We start from the raw sequence: 21,286 nt of genomic DNA on the forward strand, positions 1-21,286 counted from the left end.
CAAACTGGGTGTCATTCCTGGAAAAACGCTGTTTTAAGTTACTGCTTATGCAAACGGGACATTTCCTACTGATGCAGCTTCACAATGAAGCATTTCACAGGCAATACAAGTGGTAGTCACAGAAAATTAGCACTTACCACTATCGTTCATCATCCTGCGTCTACAAAACAAGACCATTTTTGGCAGCAGATCAGTTTGAAATATTTCAGGCAGTAATGGAGCCGTCAGGAGAAGCCACGGTGAGCTGTTAGATAAAGAGCTGCACGCTGCGTACCTCCAACTTCTCAGTGAGGTAAACAACTCCTTTCACTGTGCCCTGCTGTTCGTGCACAGCATATAATCAGATCATGGTTGCTCACAGAATGATGGAAAAAGGCAAATTATTGCCTGACTTCTTTATTAAAACGACAATAGTTTGTTCTGCCGCTCCCAGAATTCTGTGATGTGTAGTATTAAACCACATTTCCTGTTAAGAGCAATAATTACGGGTGTCTCCAAATGAACCTGAACTTTACCCCTGCTTCACTACACAGGTTTTCACATTCTCCAACCTTTCATGTCACTCTCCACTAGGTTTCAAAGAAGGGCTGATGTTCCATACCAGTACTCTTTAGGGGAAACTGTAAAATAAGACCCATTCCTTGCTGGCCCGAGGGGCTGTGACACTGCAAAAAGCTTGAACGCCTACAGTGGAAACAAGTGCAGCTCTGTGTTGGCAACTGTGGGAGTGGAGGATTTTGTTCGGGACATTTGCATGAAGTTTGCTTGGTTGCCATCTGGGTGAACAGTCACGCATATTCTTTCTTTAATGTGTTTAGCTGTTTATTGACTCACCTTTTTTCACATCACAACTTCACATCAACTACTGCTTACAAAAACAGTTTATTTACATGTGGGTTTGACAATTTGTCAAAAGAGACCTATTTTTAAACATGTTTGATCTTTAAGCAATTAAAACTAAGCCCTACCACTTTGTTAGCAATGTTTATGTGTAACACAGTAAAACATCTCAAGTGCATTTTTAGCATTGTATACATTCAGTGTAGAGTCGCTCTACAATCTTTAAGCTAAAGAGACTTTTGTTTATACGCATTTTACTGTATTGCTCTATGTATAATCATTTCTGTTGGGCCTTCAAAATTGTGTCCCTAGCGCTTGTAGTGATTCATGCTAATTGGCTTAGGTAATAAATCTGGATTTTCTGGTCAAATGATGATTTCTCCAACCACAAAGTAGTTGTTTGTGGGTTTCAAACAATTAATGTGTGTCAGATGAACAGATTAAAACTGATATAGCAAGGACATTAAGTACTATAAATAGGGGCTTCATTTAATAAATTTTCGTTCCACCCTTGTGCTGAGAAGGAACTCCCTTATCGCCATTTTTAACACTCGCAGTGAATGCATTATGTCTGCATGGATTTGGGGTGGGGGCATGAATAAAACCCTCTGTACCATTTTAATCATCTATGTCGTTTGTTATTTCAGATTACAACATTGATTGATCAATTACAATAAAGTACATATTCTGGAAAATTGATGGGGAAACAGTTAATGGCTCAAATAACCAGTTACGAATGTCTATTTTGGTTAATTCTGCTGATTGGGTTGCTCTTTCTGAGGTTTCATTCATTTCTTTCCCAGTAAGAGTTTTTTACTCATCTGAATTGAAGGTCTAAGGACAGGTGGTGTCGTATACTGTACCATTTAATAGATGTCACTTTAAGAATTCTGAATATAACTCTATTGGAAAAACCCATAACGCCACCGCGGTTATCCCGCCCCTCCCGCTAGAAAGCCTGTCATTTGCTTTTAACAGCCGAGGCGGCAAATCGTGTGGTTCCACTGACATAAGGGTCTACTACACATGTGTCACTATTACCATGCATGCGCAGTAGAAGTTTAGCAGGTGTGGAAAAACGCCTTTTAAACCTTATTTTGGGGCAATGTCATCAACCTTTTTTATAGATTTTTTTTTTCAGATTTTACTGGTGATTCTATTCATGTAGTTTTATGTCCCAGTGACCATTGAAAGTGCAGTTAAGGCCCTCTCCACAATCATTCAAATAAGGCCCAGGTTTTGTTGGTCTAAAATAAATTCCTGGAGGCGTTACCAAGATGGCTGCCGAGTACTTGCCTATAAGGACTTTGACTGTACAGACTGGTAGGGATGCAACAACTAATCAACGTAGTCGACAAAAATCGATTATTAAATTCGTTGCCAACAAATTTACTAATCAATTCGTTCATGATGTCATCTGGCCGTAACGACATTGTCAGCTTAACGGACTAAAGTGATGTGAACAGTGAAGTTACTAAAACGACAACATCAGCGCTGCAGTAACACCTAAAACCTCCAAAGTGTGGCAGCTCTTCACTCAGCCAAAAAGGTTGTTAACTGCAGCGTCTGCAAAGCTGAACTTTCCTGGAAACACCGGAGCATCTGCAGAGGATGCGCGTAACGTTGTTGCTGTGTGGATGATGAAGACTTGTCTTGGTAAGGTAGTTAGCGAGCTAGCTTACGATTAAAGCCGTGTTACTTCACGTTATGAGCTGTAACGTTTTCTATACAGTTTCTTTCCTTAGTCAATTTAATTGATTTTTAATGGCGCTGAGAGTAGCACATAATTATGATACACAACGGCCACATTCACATTCCAGATGTTCCCTCACTTTACAATTATAAACGATGCATCAATAACGGTGACGTTCCCAGCTGGAGAACGTGTTGCTGCCGAGTGTGCAAGATTACACAACACCGGACAATTTCATACTTTCTAAAGAAAAGAGTTCTCCTGTCTATGCGTGAGGCAGCAGGTAATCTGCACCAAACTCCCTTAAAAAAAAATATCAGAGTTTTGTGAGTTGTTGACTTAGGGGAAAATATATAAATGTTGTGAAACACTGTCTACTATAAAATCATTAATTAATAATTATTATAATATTTATTGACCCCCCCCTGTAAATTCGGCAAATGTGATGCATGACGTTATTCCTTTCTTTGTATATGGTGTCAGTTTGTCCCGGTGTGTTGCAGTACTGGCGTGTAAACTGCTCCGTCATTAAACAGCAGATCAGCTGCTCAGATCAGGACTTGATTTCAGTGGAACTTTCTTTTGCTGTAGCAGAAACGTTCATTAAAAGATCCATTTTTGAAAGCAGTAAACCTCAAGTTTAATTTAAATGTTGGTAGCTAAATAAGACGCATTGTGTAATTTTGCAATTCATAATCTGAATAGTCGATTATTTGTTTCAATCATCAAGCCCCCCTTGAGCAAATTTGTAATTTGTGATATTGGGCTGTATGAATAAAATGGACTTGACTTATTAAACATCTATCAAACCAAAGCACTACCCCGAGATGTTAAAAGGAAAAGCTGCCACAGAATTACTATCATCTATTACTATCATCATCACAAAATCTCCGACAGTTAATACATTTAGATAATCTCATGGTATCATCACGTTGCCCAGCCCTAAAAAACATACCAGTGCACTATTCTGTAGCAGATGCATTATCCTGCAGCATAGTTTTGAATTCAAATCAACTTGTTTGCATTTCTTAAAATCTAAAATTAATTTATATAGTAATTAAATCATTTGGCAATCACCTATGGCCAATTTTATTTGTTTATTTATGTAGGGATGTAAAATAATAGTCAGCTGATGATTTGGTTTAGGAGTCATGATAATCTTTCTTTATTTCTCATTAAGTGTTTCACTGTGATTCACAACACAAAACTACTATTCAAAGCTACATCAGAGCAGTGTGGATCAAGTGTGATCCAAACCTTAGTAGAACCTGCCGGAGTCACTGAGCCCAGCCTCGTCTTAGACAATGACACTGAGCTTTATTGATTTAGTATTGATCTATATCACCTCTCTCCCTTGCGCCGTCTGATACTGATGGAAATTTCCAGACCACTGCATGCTAAAATACCAGCCAGTATGCCTTTGCTGTATTAAAAAAAAAAATTCCTCTCCATCTGTTGTCTTTATATTGTACACGCCTGACAGCTCTATGAAAGCAGTGACGGTGCAATGAGGAAGTGAGACTACAGTGAATAAATGAGGAAATCCCAAGTCTGTTGTTAAATATCATCAAATAAACCTTTGCTCTATTATATGAGGACTATTAACACAGAGCAAATAGCTTGAGCAGGATAGGATCATTTTCATCTGTGTGTGTGTAAACAATAGATCAAAACACCAGCTGTGAGAGTGCACTGACAAATGAGCAGACAGAAGAGCAAACAAACAGTGACCAAGCAAACTGACTGTGTGCTTCAAAGGATGTCTCACACAGCATACATGACAGGTTATTAAAGTATTATTTATTTTAAAGGCTCTCCTAAATGTTTACTTTTAATATTTTAAAAGATTTTTTTTATAAATGAATGTATGTCAGTTTGTGAGTAAATGGGCATTTGTCATTAAATATGTATAATGTGAGATACAGCTATATTTAATTTGTGGCTTTCTGATTACAAAAAAAAAAAAATTTAAAACAGGAAACCACAGACTTAACCCAAAGCAAATGGCGACCAACCAGTGTAGAAAATGGTGCCAAAGGTTATCGATATAAACTATGACAGTTTGTTGCCCTGTATTTCCAGTCATGTGAGTTTCATCACTGTGCAATCACTCTTGTGGTTTCACACATTTAGCAGATGCTGTACAGTTAGAGCATTGCCCTTAAACCTACTGCCGCCCGGCACAGGATTTCTCCATCTGCCTTCTTGGATCCTGAAGCTGTGGCCTTCTGATTCTCAAGTGTTTGTTTTGGTATGGTGTAGTGCAAATACATTTCAAATAATACAGTAACGTATGGATATCTACAGTAAAAATAAAGGATAACTTCAGTATTTATCAACCTGGACCATATTTTTTTATCTGAGACTATTTAGGTCATGTTTTGAAACTGGTTCTGTATTGAGTGAGCACAAGACAGCAAGACATTGCTGCAAACAGGGCTGTGCAATTAATCAAAATTTGATTGGGATAATGACTAGAAGACTTTTCTTCTACACATAGCTTTACAAATTACATATTATTTATGCTTATACTAAACCCGGTGTGTAAAGAGTTGCTTTACCTGGTCCGTGCTTGTAAAATATTTACCGTGTTCCGGATTGCCATAAACGAGCAGCCCCAGCTGCAACATAACCCTTGCGGACAATTGAGCAATTGAATAAAGTCCTTATTTTTGCCACTGACAGACTCAGATTGTTATTACAAAAACAACATTGTGGAAAGGATTCCTACAGAGACAGACCTTTTTTAAAGAGCAAGATCCTTTTGTTTAACCAGAAACAGTCATCAGACTCCATTGCTAAAAACTACAATTTTCCCTCGCAGAACATAGGAATTGCTCATCAACCTCTGCCTGTTCGTTTGTTGCAGTTATTGTGTGACTTTGTTGTTTTTGTTTATTTGTGTTATTACAATGATAATAACACAAACTAAGTGATCAAGGCAGCGGTTGACCAGAGAGGTAAAATAACTATTTTTGTCACGGGAGTCTGGTGGCTTTGACGAGAGCAATGTCGCGTCTTGTTAAACAAAAAGGATCTTACTCTAAAAGGTCTGTCTCTGTGGGGATCCTTTCCATAAAGTTGCCAGACACTTGTAATAAGGTGATGGCGTAGTGGATGAGATGCGTGCCTTTGGTGTGAGAGACACATCCACCACCCCCGAGCAAGACACTTAACCCCTAGCTGCTCCAGAGTCGTGCGACCTCTGACATAGCAATGTGTATTTTAGCCAAAGTCGCTTTGGATAAAATGAGTAAATGTAAATGCAATCTTATCATGTTAGTGGCACTAACATGAACAAGCACTTTAGTAGAAGTACTTTGACAGGGAGCAATTGCCCCAAAAGATCACATTACATTGAGCCCATATGCTGCCGACTGCAATGTGCTCGCTCAATACTGGACCAACTATAAAAAAAATGGGTCCAGGTTGAAAAATTCCCTTTAAGCGCTTGTCTCAAATCCTCGCAAATCCTCTGCCATTACCTAGTCGCAAAAAGGAGAGTACACCAACACCAACCCAATCTCTAAAAATCTCTCCGTATATATCATCATATTGTCTGACCCTGCCCTGGGTCAAAAATATTAACTATTCCCAACTATTTCATAAAGCCCAAGTTGACATCTTCAAACTGACTTGTTTAGTACAGTAACACAAAATTCCAAAATACTCAGTTCAGAATCATAAAAGAAAGCCTGCAAATACTTTTGAAAAGCTGGAACCAATGAATTATTGCCAACAACATAATTTAAGCAAATAATCAATGATAAAAATAGCTGCAGATTTTCTGTGATTAAGTCATTGACAGATCGCTTCAGCCCTACTCTCATGACAAATTCCTGGATAGACTAAATTAGGTATGAGAAATCCAGTGTCAACACAGTAATTAGTGAAAATTTACTTTCACCTGAGTTTTGGTTTTAGATAAATGGGCATACACTAGTGCATCCACTTATCACATTCTCTTTTTCTGCTTAAATAAAACACAATGCAAAGATGTGACTGATGGGGATAAACAGTTGGTGAAAGTCACAAGAATTATTTTCTACATTTCTAAGGCATAGCAATATTACATCAATGTCACATATTTTAGTCTTTTACAATTGTTTAAATGAACGTGCATTTGAACAATGGATTAGAGTATTTTTTTAGTACAGTTACAGTCTTGGATAGGGAAAGACAACAGCACATGAATAAAAGATTGTGTTCAAGTCTTTGTTATTTCAGCTCCCTAATGGACTACCTTCTACAATCTTTGGGCCAGATCAGTGCCAGACTGCGGGAAACTGTCTTCAGCCCATTTCGGCTTCATGTGAACCACAAGATAAAGCTTTAAGGCTCCTTATTAGATGTTAACATATCTCTTTTCCTTTGTAGCCTGCATCACTGTATTTCGATCCAACGGCACTGCTTTGATTACTCCTTGAAACGATGGTAATGAATGAATATCAGCTTATTCTTCTGTTCATTCTTATCCTGCAGAAGAGCAATAGTTAAATGCTTAATTATAAAAAGCACATGATATTTTAACCAATAAAAACTGAAGTTATGAAACATATTTCCATACAAGTGTGATCACAAGCAGACAGATTAAATCTGGTGAATTTCTGGCAGTGTGGGTCCAGCTTTAGAGAGATTTGGACCACATTCGGTTTAGCTTGGACCCTACCCAGAGTCTAAAACAACCAGTCACTGACCTGGCAACAACAGGCCCACACTGCAGGCAGCTGTGTGGTTATGACACTGCTGTGTCTGCGCATTTTGCGTCCACATAAAAACTATGGGTCGTCTCACGTACACTGTCTTATCTCACACAGCAGGACGTTGGAGAGTTTTGGCACTGTTGGTATGTGCATACTTGAGATCCTTCACATAATAGGCTACAGGTCCAGCTGAGGTGCAATGACAATGCCACGGTGTCTCACTGACCTTGCATTTTATTAGTGTTGCCGTTGAGTTAACTAAACATTTATAATAAAACAGTTTTCAAATGAGTGGCTTCAACATAATATCTTAAATCTATAACGGTGATCTCACACTAGGTTTTGGGGCCCAATGTAATTTTAAGTGGTTGTGTTTATGACCTTAACTTTACTGACTTGTATCTGTGCAAAGTTTGTCACCAGAGAGGTGTGTCTACATTTCGGGGGGGGGGGGATGTCTGTGCACTTCCCTAAAATCTGAGATTCAAAAATACCTCAAGTAAGATAGTTTTCAGCTAGTAACAAATTCAAAAGCCAATTGCTGTCTAGCAAATGCCACCAGCAAAGAAACCTGAGCCCTCCAGCGCAGAGCAGACTTGTCAAGACAGAGGGAACAAAAAATTTTTGACAGCAAACATGGTAGAGTGTGCAGTTTTGGGATTTAATCTGGACCCTGGTGCTTTCTTCCCTTATCTAGTACGTAATAACATGGGACAACGTGAACACACACAATTATTTTCATTATCAATTAATATGCCAGATACTGTCCTGATAAAGGGATTAATTGTTTAGTTTATGAAATGTCAAAGAACTACAAAAAAAAATGCCTGCAATCATTTCCTAAAGTCCAATTCTCACACAAGACAAACAGCAAAAAAATAAAAAGCTTGAACCTGAGACTGTTTGGTATTAACCGACAATCAAAAGAGTTGCAGATTAATTTACCAATTAATGTTTCAGCTCTAAACTACTGCAAAACCAACTTCTCATATAATGTTATTATACATTACCTGTCTTTGTACTGTATATGAGTGAATAAAAGTTTTGCATGTATGCACAATAATGTAAGTATGTACACTACAGTATACTCTGGAATACAAGCACACCATAAGAAGAGTCAAATCCGCCCTAAATCTGGACAATGGCCAGATACGATTATGTAATGTGCAATGGATTTCAGAGAGCCCAGAAATGAAAGTCAGCCGGTCACATCCTTAAATCCGACGTTGCTGAATCAATAATTACACTTAACAATCTATCCACCATGATCAGCACAAGCAAAATCGACTAATGTCAAAGCGCCGTGCCACAAAACACCAGAACATTCCAGCACAGACAGATTCTGTGCTGGAGCATCTGTGTAAACGATGAAGCTTTCCAGAAACAGTCAGGGCAGAAAAGAAAACGAAACTACAGTTACTACAGTACGGGTACAGTTCAAAAGAACAAGAACTACAAACGCCGAAATACAGGATATGCGTTTCTGTGAACAGGTTGAGTAACACGTTACAATAAGCGTCAAAACCAGGTGATTCTGAATTGTCCATTGCATCTCACATTCTTTACACGAAACTACTGAATATACACAGCTAACGTTACAGTATTAAATGTCTGCAACATTGAAAACAAGACACATAGTTCAGTTTTGCTTGTGGCATCCAAAACCCTTCAAATATTTAATTATTTATGACAGCTTTTCTTTTTCTGTCTCCGAGTTAGCTCGCTGTGCCTACGGAGGTGCCACAGATGTGATGGAACTGCCTCTCCGTTGCTAGCCGTTAGCTACCAATGAACACAAATTAAGCCATAAACGGTTTATAACACCCACTTTACACGTCAATGATAGCATCTAAATAGAAGTACAACTGCGATACATAATTCTAAACTACCCGTACGCCATAATTAAAAAAACAATCAGATAACACAAAGCGCCAGACACAGATAGCTTAGCTCGCTAGCATTAGCTACTAAGATGCTGTGTGAACCAGAAGAAGCGCTGCTAGCACAGCAAGCTAATCAGCAGCTACGGGGTACCTTACCAGGTCAAATCAAACAGGACCGCGGAGCCAGATGCATTAATTTCTTGTTTAGTTTCTTTAGCCGACTTCTGTGGAGACGGCAACTTCGATGAGATCAAAGAAGACGGCGTATAAATATCGTCGGGAACATTGCAGAGACACTCGATAATGATGTGGTTCCTGTTTTTTTGCTCGGATGCCAGTTTGCAGGTCGTTGCTTAGCGAGTCTCTCTCACACACAAGCTCAGGGGACGAACCTGCCAAATACTGACCCCGCCTCTCTCACTCTCAACGCAGCAGGAGACAGCTGCCAAGTACTGACCCCGCCTTGAAGACAGCAGACAAAAAACTTAATACATCCAAATGAAGACGTTCACCGTGTACCCTACCCACGCATTGTACTTAATTGTCTAATCGTCTCAATTGATAATGTATTGATAAGAGGCCTATTTAAATGTAAGCCACTGTTTGACATTACTGCCCCTTTCTTATACATGCCAGCAAAAGACATCTGATTTTAAGTGAATTACCAAAGGTAAAACTTATTACACATTTCCTTTTTATGTTTATTTTTTTATTATTTAAAAAAAATAGACATATTTTACTTTATTTTTCATGTTATGATTCTTGACAAATGCAGTGCTTTCATTTTTATGTTTATTGCACCAAAATACCAAGGCATATTCCTTGTATGTGAAAACATACACTTGACTCTGACTCAGGCGTATACTACATTTCATTGGAAAATATTGTACTGTGCTATATTAATCTCTCAATTATTTAAGTACTCCACAGCCCCATCGCACCCAAAAACATTACAATTTTGTTGCAGTTTAGACTGCAATCTTATGTTATACAGGTGCACCCCAGAAAATAAGAATATTTAAGTTCTTTTGGAGCAACAAGTGTCACATTCCTAGTGTCAAGCCATCCCTGAACCAGAGACAGCGTCAGAAGCGTGTCTTCACAAGTGTGCAATACATTAGTATATTGTTATACCTGATGAAATTGATCAAGTCTGCATGTAGGACAGAAGCATCAGAGGCTTTGAAACCAGGAACATTTTGTGAGAGACACATTAAATATATAAAATTTACTTTATGTTAATCTCAAACACATTTTGTCAGGCTTTGTTTTAGTTCAACTGAAAATGGTAACACTGGCATGAACTTCTATTTTCCCCTGTTCATATACAATCTTTAATATTATTTGTGAAACAACTGTCATGTTATTACCAGTCTATAACTGTACTCTAATATACTTTATGTACTCTAAATAATGTGATATTTATAATTATCATTACTGGGTTTCTTGATATTTTCAATTTTGCCTATATTACCTAAACATGTTTGTGTGAATAAGTGTCTTTCAGTGTATATGAGAATGCACGATAAATGCATATATGTCCATACTCCAATCACTGACATATTTACAGGCAAACTACCCCTGTATTGTTAACTGTTAACATCCATTACTGTCTCCTGCACCTGCCTGATAAAAATCAGTTGGCATATACCGCCACCTAGTGGCTGATGCTCTCAAAGCATTTTAATTTGAAAGAACCCATATCTTTGTCCTCCTTCCCTATCTGCAACAGCATTGTTTCTCCTTTGTTTCAGTTACAATAGTTGTTCCAACGAATCAAATGAAAACATGAGCTGCTCTATAGACACTTTATTGCTGTGTTTATTGTTTTACACTCAATGGAATGTTTAACTGTGTGTTTGGTGGGCCGGTCCACTCAACCTCCCAAATATCTGTTACCAAACCAAGATTTAAATAGAAAAAACAACTATAATGCAGTAATACAATATACATGACACTACAAAGTCTTAAGGTGGATTCCTTCTCACTAACATATAGGCTATACTGGTCCATTTACAAAGTGCTTCTTTATATATATTTATATATAAGATATAAAACAACAGTTATGCACATTCTTCAAAAGGTAACGAAAATGTGATATTTTTGTATATATGCAGATATATTTGTGTGTGAAGTCTGTTTGGTGGCAACAAAACAACCCCCAATAGTCAATGTTACAAAGTGTATCCACAGCATACAATGTAATAATATTGTTGACAGTATTGTTCAGGAGATCTACTGGAGGAGAGATAAGAAAGAGCAGAGTATCAACACCCATGTAGGACATACAAGAGAGTGAAATGATCATTAGCAGTACAAATGAAATGCCTGCCATATATTTTAAGCTGTAATGTAATTAATGAGTGCATGTTTTGTACATGGACCGTAAGAATGATTCAGGATACTGAAGTTGAAATCTCATGAAACGATCCATGCTTATTTTCATATCAACATAACACAGTCCATAGCCCATTTAAAAAGATAAGTTTGACAATATTCTGTATTTTTCTTATTGTCCATTGTTTTCTTATTCTAACAAATATTATCTTATTCATCTGCACTGTTGAGCTCCATTAAAACACATCAATGAGCCACACTGTTGCACTGGGTGATATGGTTCTTTATTACCATAAACATGGTCACTGTAGATTATTTGGATCACCGTACTGCAGTTAATACTCAGCAGAGCACCAAATGTGTGTTAATCCACAGCTGATAATAGTCCCCAACAAATGCACCATTTGCTCCTGTTTGAGTGACGTTTGCCAAAAACTACAGTGCCCAGCTGTTATTTAGCTATTTATTTAGTTATTTAACATTCTTATTAAATGAAAGCATTTATTCTTGACCTGTTTTCAAAAATTTACATCTTCAGTAGAAATGAATGTGCATCGGGCTGAGTGCCACAGACAGGGTGACAGACTGGAAAGCACTGAGAGACGGAGTAACGCATTGTTGATTTGGATATTTTCATGGGACATTGGTAAACATTGACGAAAAACTAGAATATCGCCAGTCTTTTCCTTAAAGGTTGCTTTCATGTGTGGCTAAATTGAGTGGTTATGTAGGCAGTTTGTATGAGATATTGCTTCATTACACATTTGCTTTCCTTTGCTTCATACAATTCAAGAGGTGGAATTAAAAAATCTTTTAACCAGTGAAAATATACAACAGATCCTTTGTTGATGTAAACTGCCGACGGTCTTTTCTTTCTAAGTATGTTTAATAATCTTTTTTTTTAATGAACTCCAATCCACAGACTGTACTACATGTAGCAATGGCACACATATGTATACTTTTATATCTATTGGAACTACAGCCTGCTGGTTAATTAGATACTATTTTACAAAGTAGTGCTGTGGAGTAGTGTGTTTGTTTTACACATATGACTAGCATGGACATGGTAAACACACACATAGTGGTAGATCTCCTTTATCTGACTGAACAATAGCAACTTCTGTATTGTATGTAACAACACACTGACTGCCTCTCCTCTTTAAACACAAGGAATCAGATTCGTTGAGAACCTTTATCGCTGCATTTCGACTACAAACTCTTAAAGACAGTTAACTGGATCCTAAATATTGGCAGTGTACTAACATCCCACCTGTCATATTGAATACAGAGTAGTCAAAATCTTAACAATTGAAACACCCACACTGTAATTTTCATAGGAAGGTTTGCCTGTTCCTTCAGAATAACACATTCTTACATATTCTTCGTTTTGAAAGAAGCTTAAAAGCCAAAGCAAAAGAGAAATTCCTTTAAGTAATAACTGAACAAACCGTTTGACCACAGATGATGGCATTTCATCCACTATTTGACAAGTGCAACTACAGCTGTAAAGACTGGAGCGGTGAGTGACCGCAACTAGATTGATAGCCAGCTAAAACGAGCCCACCAGCTTACATACAAACTAAAGATATCTCTTAATGTGCTTGACAGATCTCAGGCAGAAGTGGAGGAAGTACAATTTGATTGTAGATTACATCTTGCACTTCGTAAAAACAGTTCTGGTGGTATTGTTGTCTTTTTGTTGTCTCACTTGATCCATGTGTGCTGGTTAGCCGAGGTTTTAGGCTTCGTACACCCTGAGGAAAAACAAAAATAAGTGTTAATTTCTCTGTGATTTCAAATGTTTGTTCACCTTGCTCTTAAAGATTCTCTGCTTTAGCTGCTCACAAGATCTGCCAGCATCAATAGCCTCCTCTACCAGGTATTTTCATGTAGTCTCTGGATGAATGGAGATCAAAGGTTTGTTGTATTTAATATGTTGGCCTTGTGGATGTAAGTGGAAGGACATAGGTTTAATCACCCTGTAACCAAGTCCTTTTGGAAATCAAATTCACACTCAACAAAATACTGAATCTCTGCCTCCTCCACAGGATTTTTCTCCTGTCTGTGGCTTACCGTCACCTCTGACCTCCCCGTGTTGGAGGGAAGGTGAGAGGAGAAATTTCCGCTAAACAAATCAATTAAGGTGCACCGAGAAGCCACATGACACTATCTACAACTCAGTGATAACACAGGCTGGTGGATCAGGGCAGATTGTGTGTTGGGTGTGCTTGGCAGAGCAGTAAGGGGTCTGGAAATCTAATAGGAAAAAATACATAATGGAGGCTAGAATCAATTATGAGCCTTTTCGTGTTTCGTATTTTATCTTGTCATCTTGGACGCAGCCCTGTAAACATTAGTCATTAAGGTAGAGAGATAGATAATATAGAGACACACGGGAAATAAGAGAATAGATAGAGGTGTGTGACATTCACCAGGTCCCTGGTCGGAAACACATGGGATTAAAACATGAGTAAAAAATAAAAATTAAAAAAAATCTCTATTTTGACAAGGAATTATAAGATGAATTACCTGTGCTTGTCCTTCCAGATGCGGAACCATTTGACCAGATTCTTGGTGCTCTGAAGTTTGGGATGAAGACAATACTCCTGCCCTTTAAACCGAGCCACATTCTCCATGGTCACACTGAGAGGGCAAGCAAAGATGTTAGAAAGTATAAGACTTATTATTAACAAAATATAAGAATATTCTTATAAGAATATTGTTATTAGAATAACAGTTTGTTGATAATCTTGTGCACTCCCATGTCTGGGAAACTAACGTTTGTAAGGTTCAGCAAAAAACATTCCTGTTGCTTCTAAACAAGTTCTAAAACTAAAACGTTCTAAACAGCTCTAAACATAACATACATAAACACAGAATGACATAGCTAAGTAAATGTAGAGATTAAGCAATGGATATTTGACATTTAGACCCCCAGTGCAATCATTTGGCTACATAGTAGTTTAAATAGACTGCACAATATGTCTGGAGAAATAGACAACCGTGTTACCTTTAATAGTTTTAGAGCCATCATTCAGTATGTTCTTTGTATGAACTTCAATAGAGCTGAATGGAGTAAAAAATACTGACTTGGGGTTATTTCAAACTATCTGAAAGCCAGTTTGAGTCATTTGAATAAAGACTGGTGAAGTTGTAGCCCATTTGGCCTATTTTTGCCCCAAATTTTAGCTGCTATTCTACACTGTCCTCAATAACATTTCCGCAGTTAAATGCCCTCTCAATTCAAAAGATCAGCTTGCACAGGGCTGGCCAGTTACTTGGCAATGGAGTAATATTATGGAGCTGCCACTAAAAAATGTGACATCTAAGCTCATTGAATAAGTTGGTCTGTCTGTAACCCTCTGCTTAAGGCAACGGTAGAGACAGTCTGCCCGCATGTGGCATATTCAGGCCAAACAAGAGAAATGTGGGAAAAACACCCACCATGCCATGGGGCCTCTCCATCCAGTGACACACTCAAAGGCTCACCAAACCATGAATGTTAAATGAGTTGACTAGAGGAGAAAAGACTTGACTCTCAATAAAAATGCTGTATTCAGTAGTTATAAGGCTCCGATTAAAGAGTTTTGCATCTATTTTCCTGCCCTTTCAGTTGTCAGTTTGTTTGGCTATTGGTATAGTTGGTCAGCTGTACATGCTTTATTTTGAAAGAACTGAGCTTTGAGTGTGTTTGACAGCGAGAACATGAAAGTGCTTTTGTATTTTTGCATGCCAATGGACTTCATATCTGCAAGGCTGTAATAAACAGAGATTAAATGTTTTTCCATGTCTGCTCAGTAGAGTTGAAATTTAACCTAATTATTGTATTAATTTGAGCTTTAGTTCCTTCTCATTATAATTCACCTGGGCAGCCGAAGTGCAGCCACCAGCTCTAACAGCTAATATGATAAGCAAACTGTTTCACAAACACAGGGGGACAAAGAAAAGGCTGCCAGAGAGCTAAAAGAAGACCGTGTGACCAAATGTGAAAAGTGTAAAATTGAGTATTGTACTTACTTTACTACATTCAATTGACAGCTGAAATTAATATGAATATTATGTATACTTTTGATACTTTGAGTCCATTTTGCTGATAGCACTGATGTACTTTTACTTGGAATCTATGACTATCACTAATATTTTCATAGTGTCGTGTTAAAACTTTTACTTAAGTAAAGGATCTGAATGCTTCTTCGACAACTGACAAAGGCATAACACATGATAGAAGAAGAGAGGCAGCAAAAAAAAAAATTAAGTGATAAAGAGAGACAAAGGGCACCAATAAGAAAAAGAATGTAGGAATAAAAAGAGGGAAATTAATAAGATAAAAGGAAAAAAGACTGAATAAAAAAGAGTAAGAGGAAATGGAGAGAAATAAAAGAAATATAGAGAAAACAGGGACTCCAGGCTTGAGTGTGTGGTTAGGAGTGGTCGCTCTGAATGCCAAACTCAGCGCCGTAAGCCAAACACCCACAACAAAGGCCAGAGTGGGACTCTCTCGCTCATTTCTCTCCTTACTCCCTTTCTTTCTGTGGCTTTCCGGACCCCGCTGAGGCTCATTTTTCACTGGGCACCAGTGGCTGGTGGCCCCCATCCCATGCTTATAGAGTAGCCTTAAATAATGGCTTTGTGGCGGGTAACACACTCACACAGAAACAGGCCTGTGAGTTGACATAGACATATACTAGTGCTTGTGTTTTTTGCATTCAGACACACACTTTATTTCCTAAACTCCATGTATTCATTTTCCTTTATATCATTGTAGACACACACTGTGAATATTTTCTAAACCTTTTTAAATGGTGTTATTGTGATTTATGCATTACTCTGACTATTGTACAGACAAGATTCAACCTTTATATCAACCTAAGTCACTTCACAGGTTGGTTACATTCCAAAAACTTTACTTAGTTACTTTTAAAATACAGCTCTTTATAGAGTATCAGTTTTAAAAACAATACTAGGGCTGTAACTAATGTCTTGTTTTCATTATCAATTAATTTGTCGATTTCTTTTGACAAATTGATTAATCAGTTGACAATATTACAAGTTCACAAAGCCCACAATTCAAAAATATGTAATTTAAATTCTATAAAATGGAAAAATGTTACACATTTGAGTAGCTTGAACCAGCAATTTGTACATTTTAGCTTGATATCTGAATTAAATGGTAAATCCGTAAATAGAAATGCTGCAGATAAATTTTCTATCCACTGACTAGTGACTAGACTACTAGTTTCAGCACTGACAACGCTAAAATGAGATCCACATAATCTTATTAATCTAATTTCAATTTGGATATTTTCCTGCCATAATCTATACACTCAGTTCCATTTTAAAATGGCACAATTCATATGGAGTTATTGTTACTATCAAACATAAAGCTACATGAGAAATCCGATTCCAGTCCTTCAATCCAATTTTTCTGTATAATTTGTGTAAAAACTTAGGCGCTTTGTTAAGTGTAGAAATTAGATTAGAAGGGCTTAAATTTCACCAGCATTAGACTGATTCCCTGGAGTGCAAACAGATTTTGCCATATGTCACATCCATGTCCAGTGGTCACTGTTGTTACCCAAACTGGGATCTCTGCCTGATATTGTAATTTGCCAGCAGATGGCAGCAGAGTATGCACCTTGGACACAAAACTGGCCCCAGGGAGGCTGACATAACATCCCCATCTGTTGTCCCTTCATGTCGCTTTGACATGAAACTTCAAATGAATTCCACATGGAAGTCACAGTTCCCATTTCTGGCTGTATGGGTCTTCATCCTCTAGAGTTGACCCCAGATCATTTTCTAAGAAATATTCTACACACTGTATATAAAACGTAAGTTTATTTATTTAAAGTTGTCTGTCTATCTTAGCGCCACAGGCTGCTTTGAGCATGTTTGGACCCAGCTAGAAGGCGAGGACTAGTTATCATCAGAGAGGTTTGTGTTGCATTCCACCCAAATTGAACGTAATAGCTCTTTGTATGCTCAAGCTATTATTTTATGCGTCAAAGCTCAGTTGGCAAAGAGAGAGAGAGAAGATGGAAGGATCAAACAGACCAATCCAAGCCAAACATTTTCGTATGGACTAATGTAAAAGGTGTATGTTATTCATACATAGCACATGCTGTATCTTTGTGCAACTGGATCTTAACTGTATGATAACGCTTCAATTTATCATCAAATGTCTGGAAATTAAGCTTAACCCTTAATTAGATGGCCATGTAGAAGGTAATCGAATGTTCTGGAAAGTTGTGTTTCTTGTCTCTCCATCTTTCCGTCTAATAAATCACTCCTTGTTCCTGACTGCAGGAAGTAATTAAATCATCCTTTTATTATCTCACTGTAAATCTTTGTAAGTGTTTTAAGCACAGATGACAGGATGTTTTGATAATGCCTGTACAGCTGCCAAATCTTCTTATGGTATTTTGGAGGACAGCCATGGAACATTACAGTTGTATATCTTTGTGTCAAGCAGGTACAAATACTGTGATATTATAACTTATAGTGCATGCCAGCACAGGGAGGAAGAAGAAGAAGAAGAAGAAGAGAAGAGGAAGAAACAGAAAAGAGAGGAAAAGCAAGAAAAGTTGTGTAGAAAAAGGTCAAGGGATCAAGGAAATTAAGCATACAAGGGGTGAGAGGAAAGAAGAAGAAGAAGAAGAAGACAATGAGGTAGAGGAAGAAGAGGTATAAGACGAGTAAGGAAAGAATTCTCACTCACAATATCATCTTCTCTTGGCAGTACGGGTGTTTGGGTTTGATCTCCAGCTTCTGTACATCCTTGTATCTGATCTTCGGTCCTTTTCTGGTGCATCTGCACTTGTAGGCTGTGGAGAAGTCAAACACATGAGTCAGACTACCTTTAACCATCAAACAGAAACATAATGAACTTGTAATGCTGGGGATTTAAAAATAATGGGAACTGATCATGTGGTAACTGAATTGTGTGACAGATTTTTTTAAGTGAGTCTTCCAGTTTTGAAAGTGGCATAGATACTGAAGTGATAGAAAAGTTAATTATTTGTGATTTTACAGCAAATTGGCTCCAAATCCGTCACCAGTTTATCTTTAAATCACATACTGACAAGGTGGGAATACCAGTGGCAATATTTCAATCTGATAACTCACTGGTGAAACATCACATGCTTTACAAACACTGTTTCTTTCAGTCAGCTCCTTTATTCATAGGCTACTTATACAATACAGTACAACAAAATGTTAAATAAATAAATTATGACTCAAAGATTAATGAAACAGAGTGTTTTTTTCCATTTGCATGTCGCTCTTACCCTGCAAAATCAAGTCTTACTAAAATGAAACTTTTGGCTTGAGGGAAATGTACTATGTCAGTTTGGTGGACATCAGCAAATTCAGCAAGTTTTATCCGGTGCAGCTCAGATGATTAATGAATTCACACTCAAGTCAGGCAGGGAAACCTGTGGCTTCAACAGAAATCCCCCTTTTTATGCTGCATTTCCATCAGACACTATAAGGTTAGAAAAGTGTTGCACTGTAAGCACCGGGGACAGACACATGCACTGCTTCAACTGAGGCTAAATTTTGGTCACACTTCTTAAGTATCGCCACATCTTTTCATTTCGGTCCAAAATCTTCTTGAGGCTTAGTTGTTGTGACTTGATGCTGCTGGGTTGTATATTTGTGATGGGAGATGATGACCCGGATAGTCCAAGGTTTCCTTCATCCATCACCTGCAATCTGTCCTCGGCCACTAAATCTATCACAAGCCCCACAGTGGTGCCAGCACTCAGGCACACTGGACAACAAAGGCCAATGAGGAGACACTGAGGTTAACATACCCATGTAGACTGTGTAATGGGGCTTTTGAAGGGGGTATACGACTTCAATACTTCAGTCTACGGGAAGAGACGGGTTCTCCTTTCTAATGACATATACCTGTTTACTCATGATCAAATCTATCCGTCAAATAGAAAGGAATTTAAGAAATGTGACTACGATAGTTGAATGGAAGTTGATGGTTTGTAAGCAATTGGGTTCCCTAGTTTTTGCCCCAAACTATGAAGCTATGTGAGTAAATGTGCTTTCCAAAGAGCTGACAAAAAATGCCCCAGCACAAAGACATAGTTTTCCTAAAAAGTTGTAGAATAAATTTTAAGATTTGCAGATTGTGTTTGCTCAAAACATTTTCCTAATGAAATCTGTTATTTACAAAGAAACAATGGCATTTTATTCCTGTCCCCAACCCCCCCTCCGCATGACCCCAAGAAATTTTGGCTTTAAATTGTATCAGCTACATATGGTGAGCTTCACAAATCTTGCCAGACACTCAGAATCTCAGAGTGGTATTCAGGGTGTAAAAAGGCTTGTAGATGCCAACTAAAGGCTCATGATTAGATCAGATCCTCACACCACAGTGAATTTATCATTATACCCTAGTTTTGAGAAGTTCTTGATGTTTATGGGTAGAGTAAGGTCACGAATAGTGCTGAATTGAGTGTGTTGTGATCAGATAGAGTAAAATGCATGCAGCAGGTGGTATATGTGTAAAACACTACTTGGCAATAAAGCTTCATCTGATATTGGCTTTGTATAAACATGCAGGCAAACAAACCACTGAGACACTTATAAGTTGTTTTCACAATCTGTGCAGGACATCTGGGGATCTTTGGCATCAGCTTCATTCAGTTCATTTCAGTTTTGAACAAACTCTGGATAGGAAGCCTGATCTTGCATTAATCCATCATTCCCTTCATGCACACGCACAACAAAGCAATAGGCATCAAAAAACATTTTACCACCTATAATTTGATATGTAGTTACATCACCATAGCTTCAGCGCAAAACACCTCATTTTCAAAAATGATCAACTTAACTAAACATTTATTAATAAAAAAGAAAAATAAGTTTACCTTCTGCGCTCAGGAAGCACAAGGCAACCACTAACAAAAGTAGCACCGCTGAGCACCGATGCATGTCTTTACAAGTGAAAAAAGATGTTTATTTTAAAACAAGTTCCACAAAATCCGATCTCTTCAAACGGTCTCTACGAGTAAAACGCACACACAAAAAACAAATCAACAAAAGTCTTTCGAGGTGCAGATAATATCCACTTGCAGTTACTGTTGGATGGCAGAACTGAAGGAGCGCTGAGGTTTTTCTGCTTTTTGGAGCGCTGATTGTGCAACTCCGTCTGTGCGTCTTGGGCGCTTGGATGAACCGCCAATCACTCGTTTCGGGTCTCTCTTTCTCTCCCCCCCTCTCTCTCTTAGTGTGGAGAGGCAGGCAGCAGCTCTTTTAAAAAGCAGCCCGCTGTCCCCTCCTCGTTATTATGCACGGCCAGACAGCGAATCAAACACTTGTGGTCTGCGAGGGAGAAGTGGAGAACATGGAAAGGGAGGGAGTAAGGGGAAAAACAAACAAAAAATAAAATCACATGTTGGTGGAGTGGCGTCTGATTTGGCTAACATCGTTGGCTAGTTTATGTTAAGTTCTCACACAAGTTCAGCTTCTGTCCTAATTGTGACTTAGCCGGAAGTAGCCTACATTAACGTCATAACGACAGGAAAGGCAACAGTTTACGCACAGCAGGTTTGGACGTTACAACAAGGGAATTTAACTTTTCTATGACATACTGTGGTGACTTTTGATGTGTGTCAAGTTATGTGGGTCAACGCGACAGAGACCTACATGCTTCACGGGGAGAGCGAGTAATAGGCCTATACGTAACACGTACGTCTCTAGACTAGCAATAGTTAGGAGCTATCGAAAAACCGTTTATGATTGGCTTATCACCTTCTAATAATCTAAGATTCAGCTCAATTCGCCAAATGAAGACTCAGTTGAAAGCTCAATAA

The 21,286-nt window shown here is 38.2% G+C and overlaps 2 protein-coding genes across 5 annotated transcripts in view; both read right to left on the minus strand.

Moving 5' to 3' along the window:
* The window catches only part of fam13b (family with sequence similarity 13 member B), an 86,148-nt gene extending 76,658 nt beyond the window's left edge, over nt 1-9,490 (minus strand). For 3 of the 4 annotated variants that reach the window (XM_046029808.1, XM_046029810.1, XM_046029807.1), the window contains exon 1: nt 9,276-9,490. The gene's annotated coding sequence lies outside the window, so the exon portion shown is untranslated. The remainder of the gene's footprint in view (nt 1-9,275) is intronic. The other variant, XM_046029811.1, reaches the window with a different exon arrangement.
* Nucleotides 9,491-10,922: 1,432 nt separating this feature from the next.
* On the minus strand, nt 10,923-20,655 carry cxcl14 (chemokine (C-X-C motif) ligand 14). Its single transcript, XM_046031587.1, has 4 exons — nt 20,342-20,655; nt 18,175-18,280; nt 13,986-14,099; nt 10,923-13,210 (listed from the first exon to the last, which is right to left on the minus strand). Exons 1-4 carry the CDS (start codon nt 20,403-20,405, stop codon nt 13,195-13,197), a joined length of 300 nt encoding a protein of 99 aa, XP_045887543.1. The 5' UTR covers nt 20,406-20,655; the 3' UTR covers nt 10,923-13,194.
* Between the last annotated feature and the right edge of the window lie 631 nt (nt 20,656-21,286).

Source organism: Micropterus dolomieu, linkage group LG19 (assembly GCF_021292245.1).
Source record: "Micropterus dolomieu isolate WLL.071019.BEF.003 ecotype Adirondacks linkage group LG19, ASM2129224v1, whole genome shotgun sequence".
NCBI classification, from domain to species: Eukaryota; Metazoa; Chordata; class Actinopteri; order Centrarchiformes; family Centrarchidae; genus Micropterus; species Micropterus dolomieu.

Excerpts from the sequence above, each read along its gene's own strand:
- cxcl14 (XM_046031587.1), bottom strand. The coding sequence starts at position 20,405 with ATGCATCGGTGCTCAGCGGTGCTACTTTTGTTAGTGGTTGCCTTGTGC. Across the intron at positions 18,281-20,341 it reads GTGCTTCCTGAGCGCAGAAG|CCTACAAGTGCAGATGCACC; the intron begins GTAAACTTATTT and ends ACTTCTCCACAG. Across the intron at positions 14,100-18,174 it reads TGCCAAGAGAAGATGATATT|TGTGACCATGGAGAATGTGG; the intron begins GTGAGTGAGAAT and ends TTGCCCTCTCAG.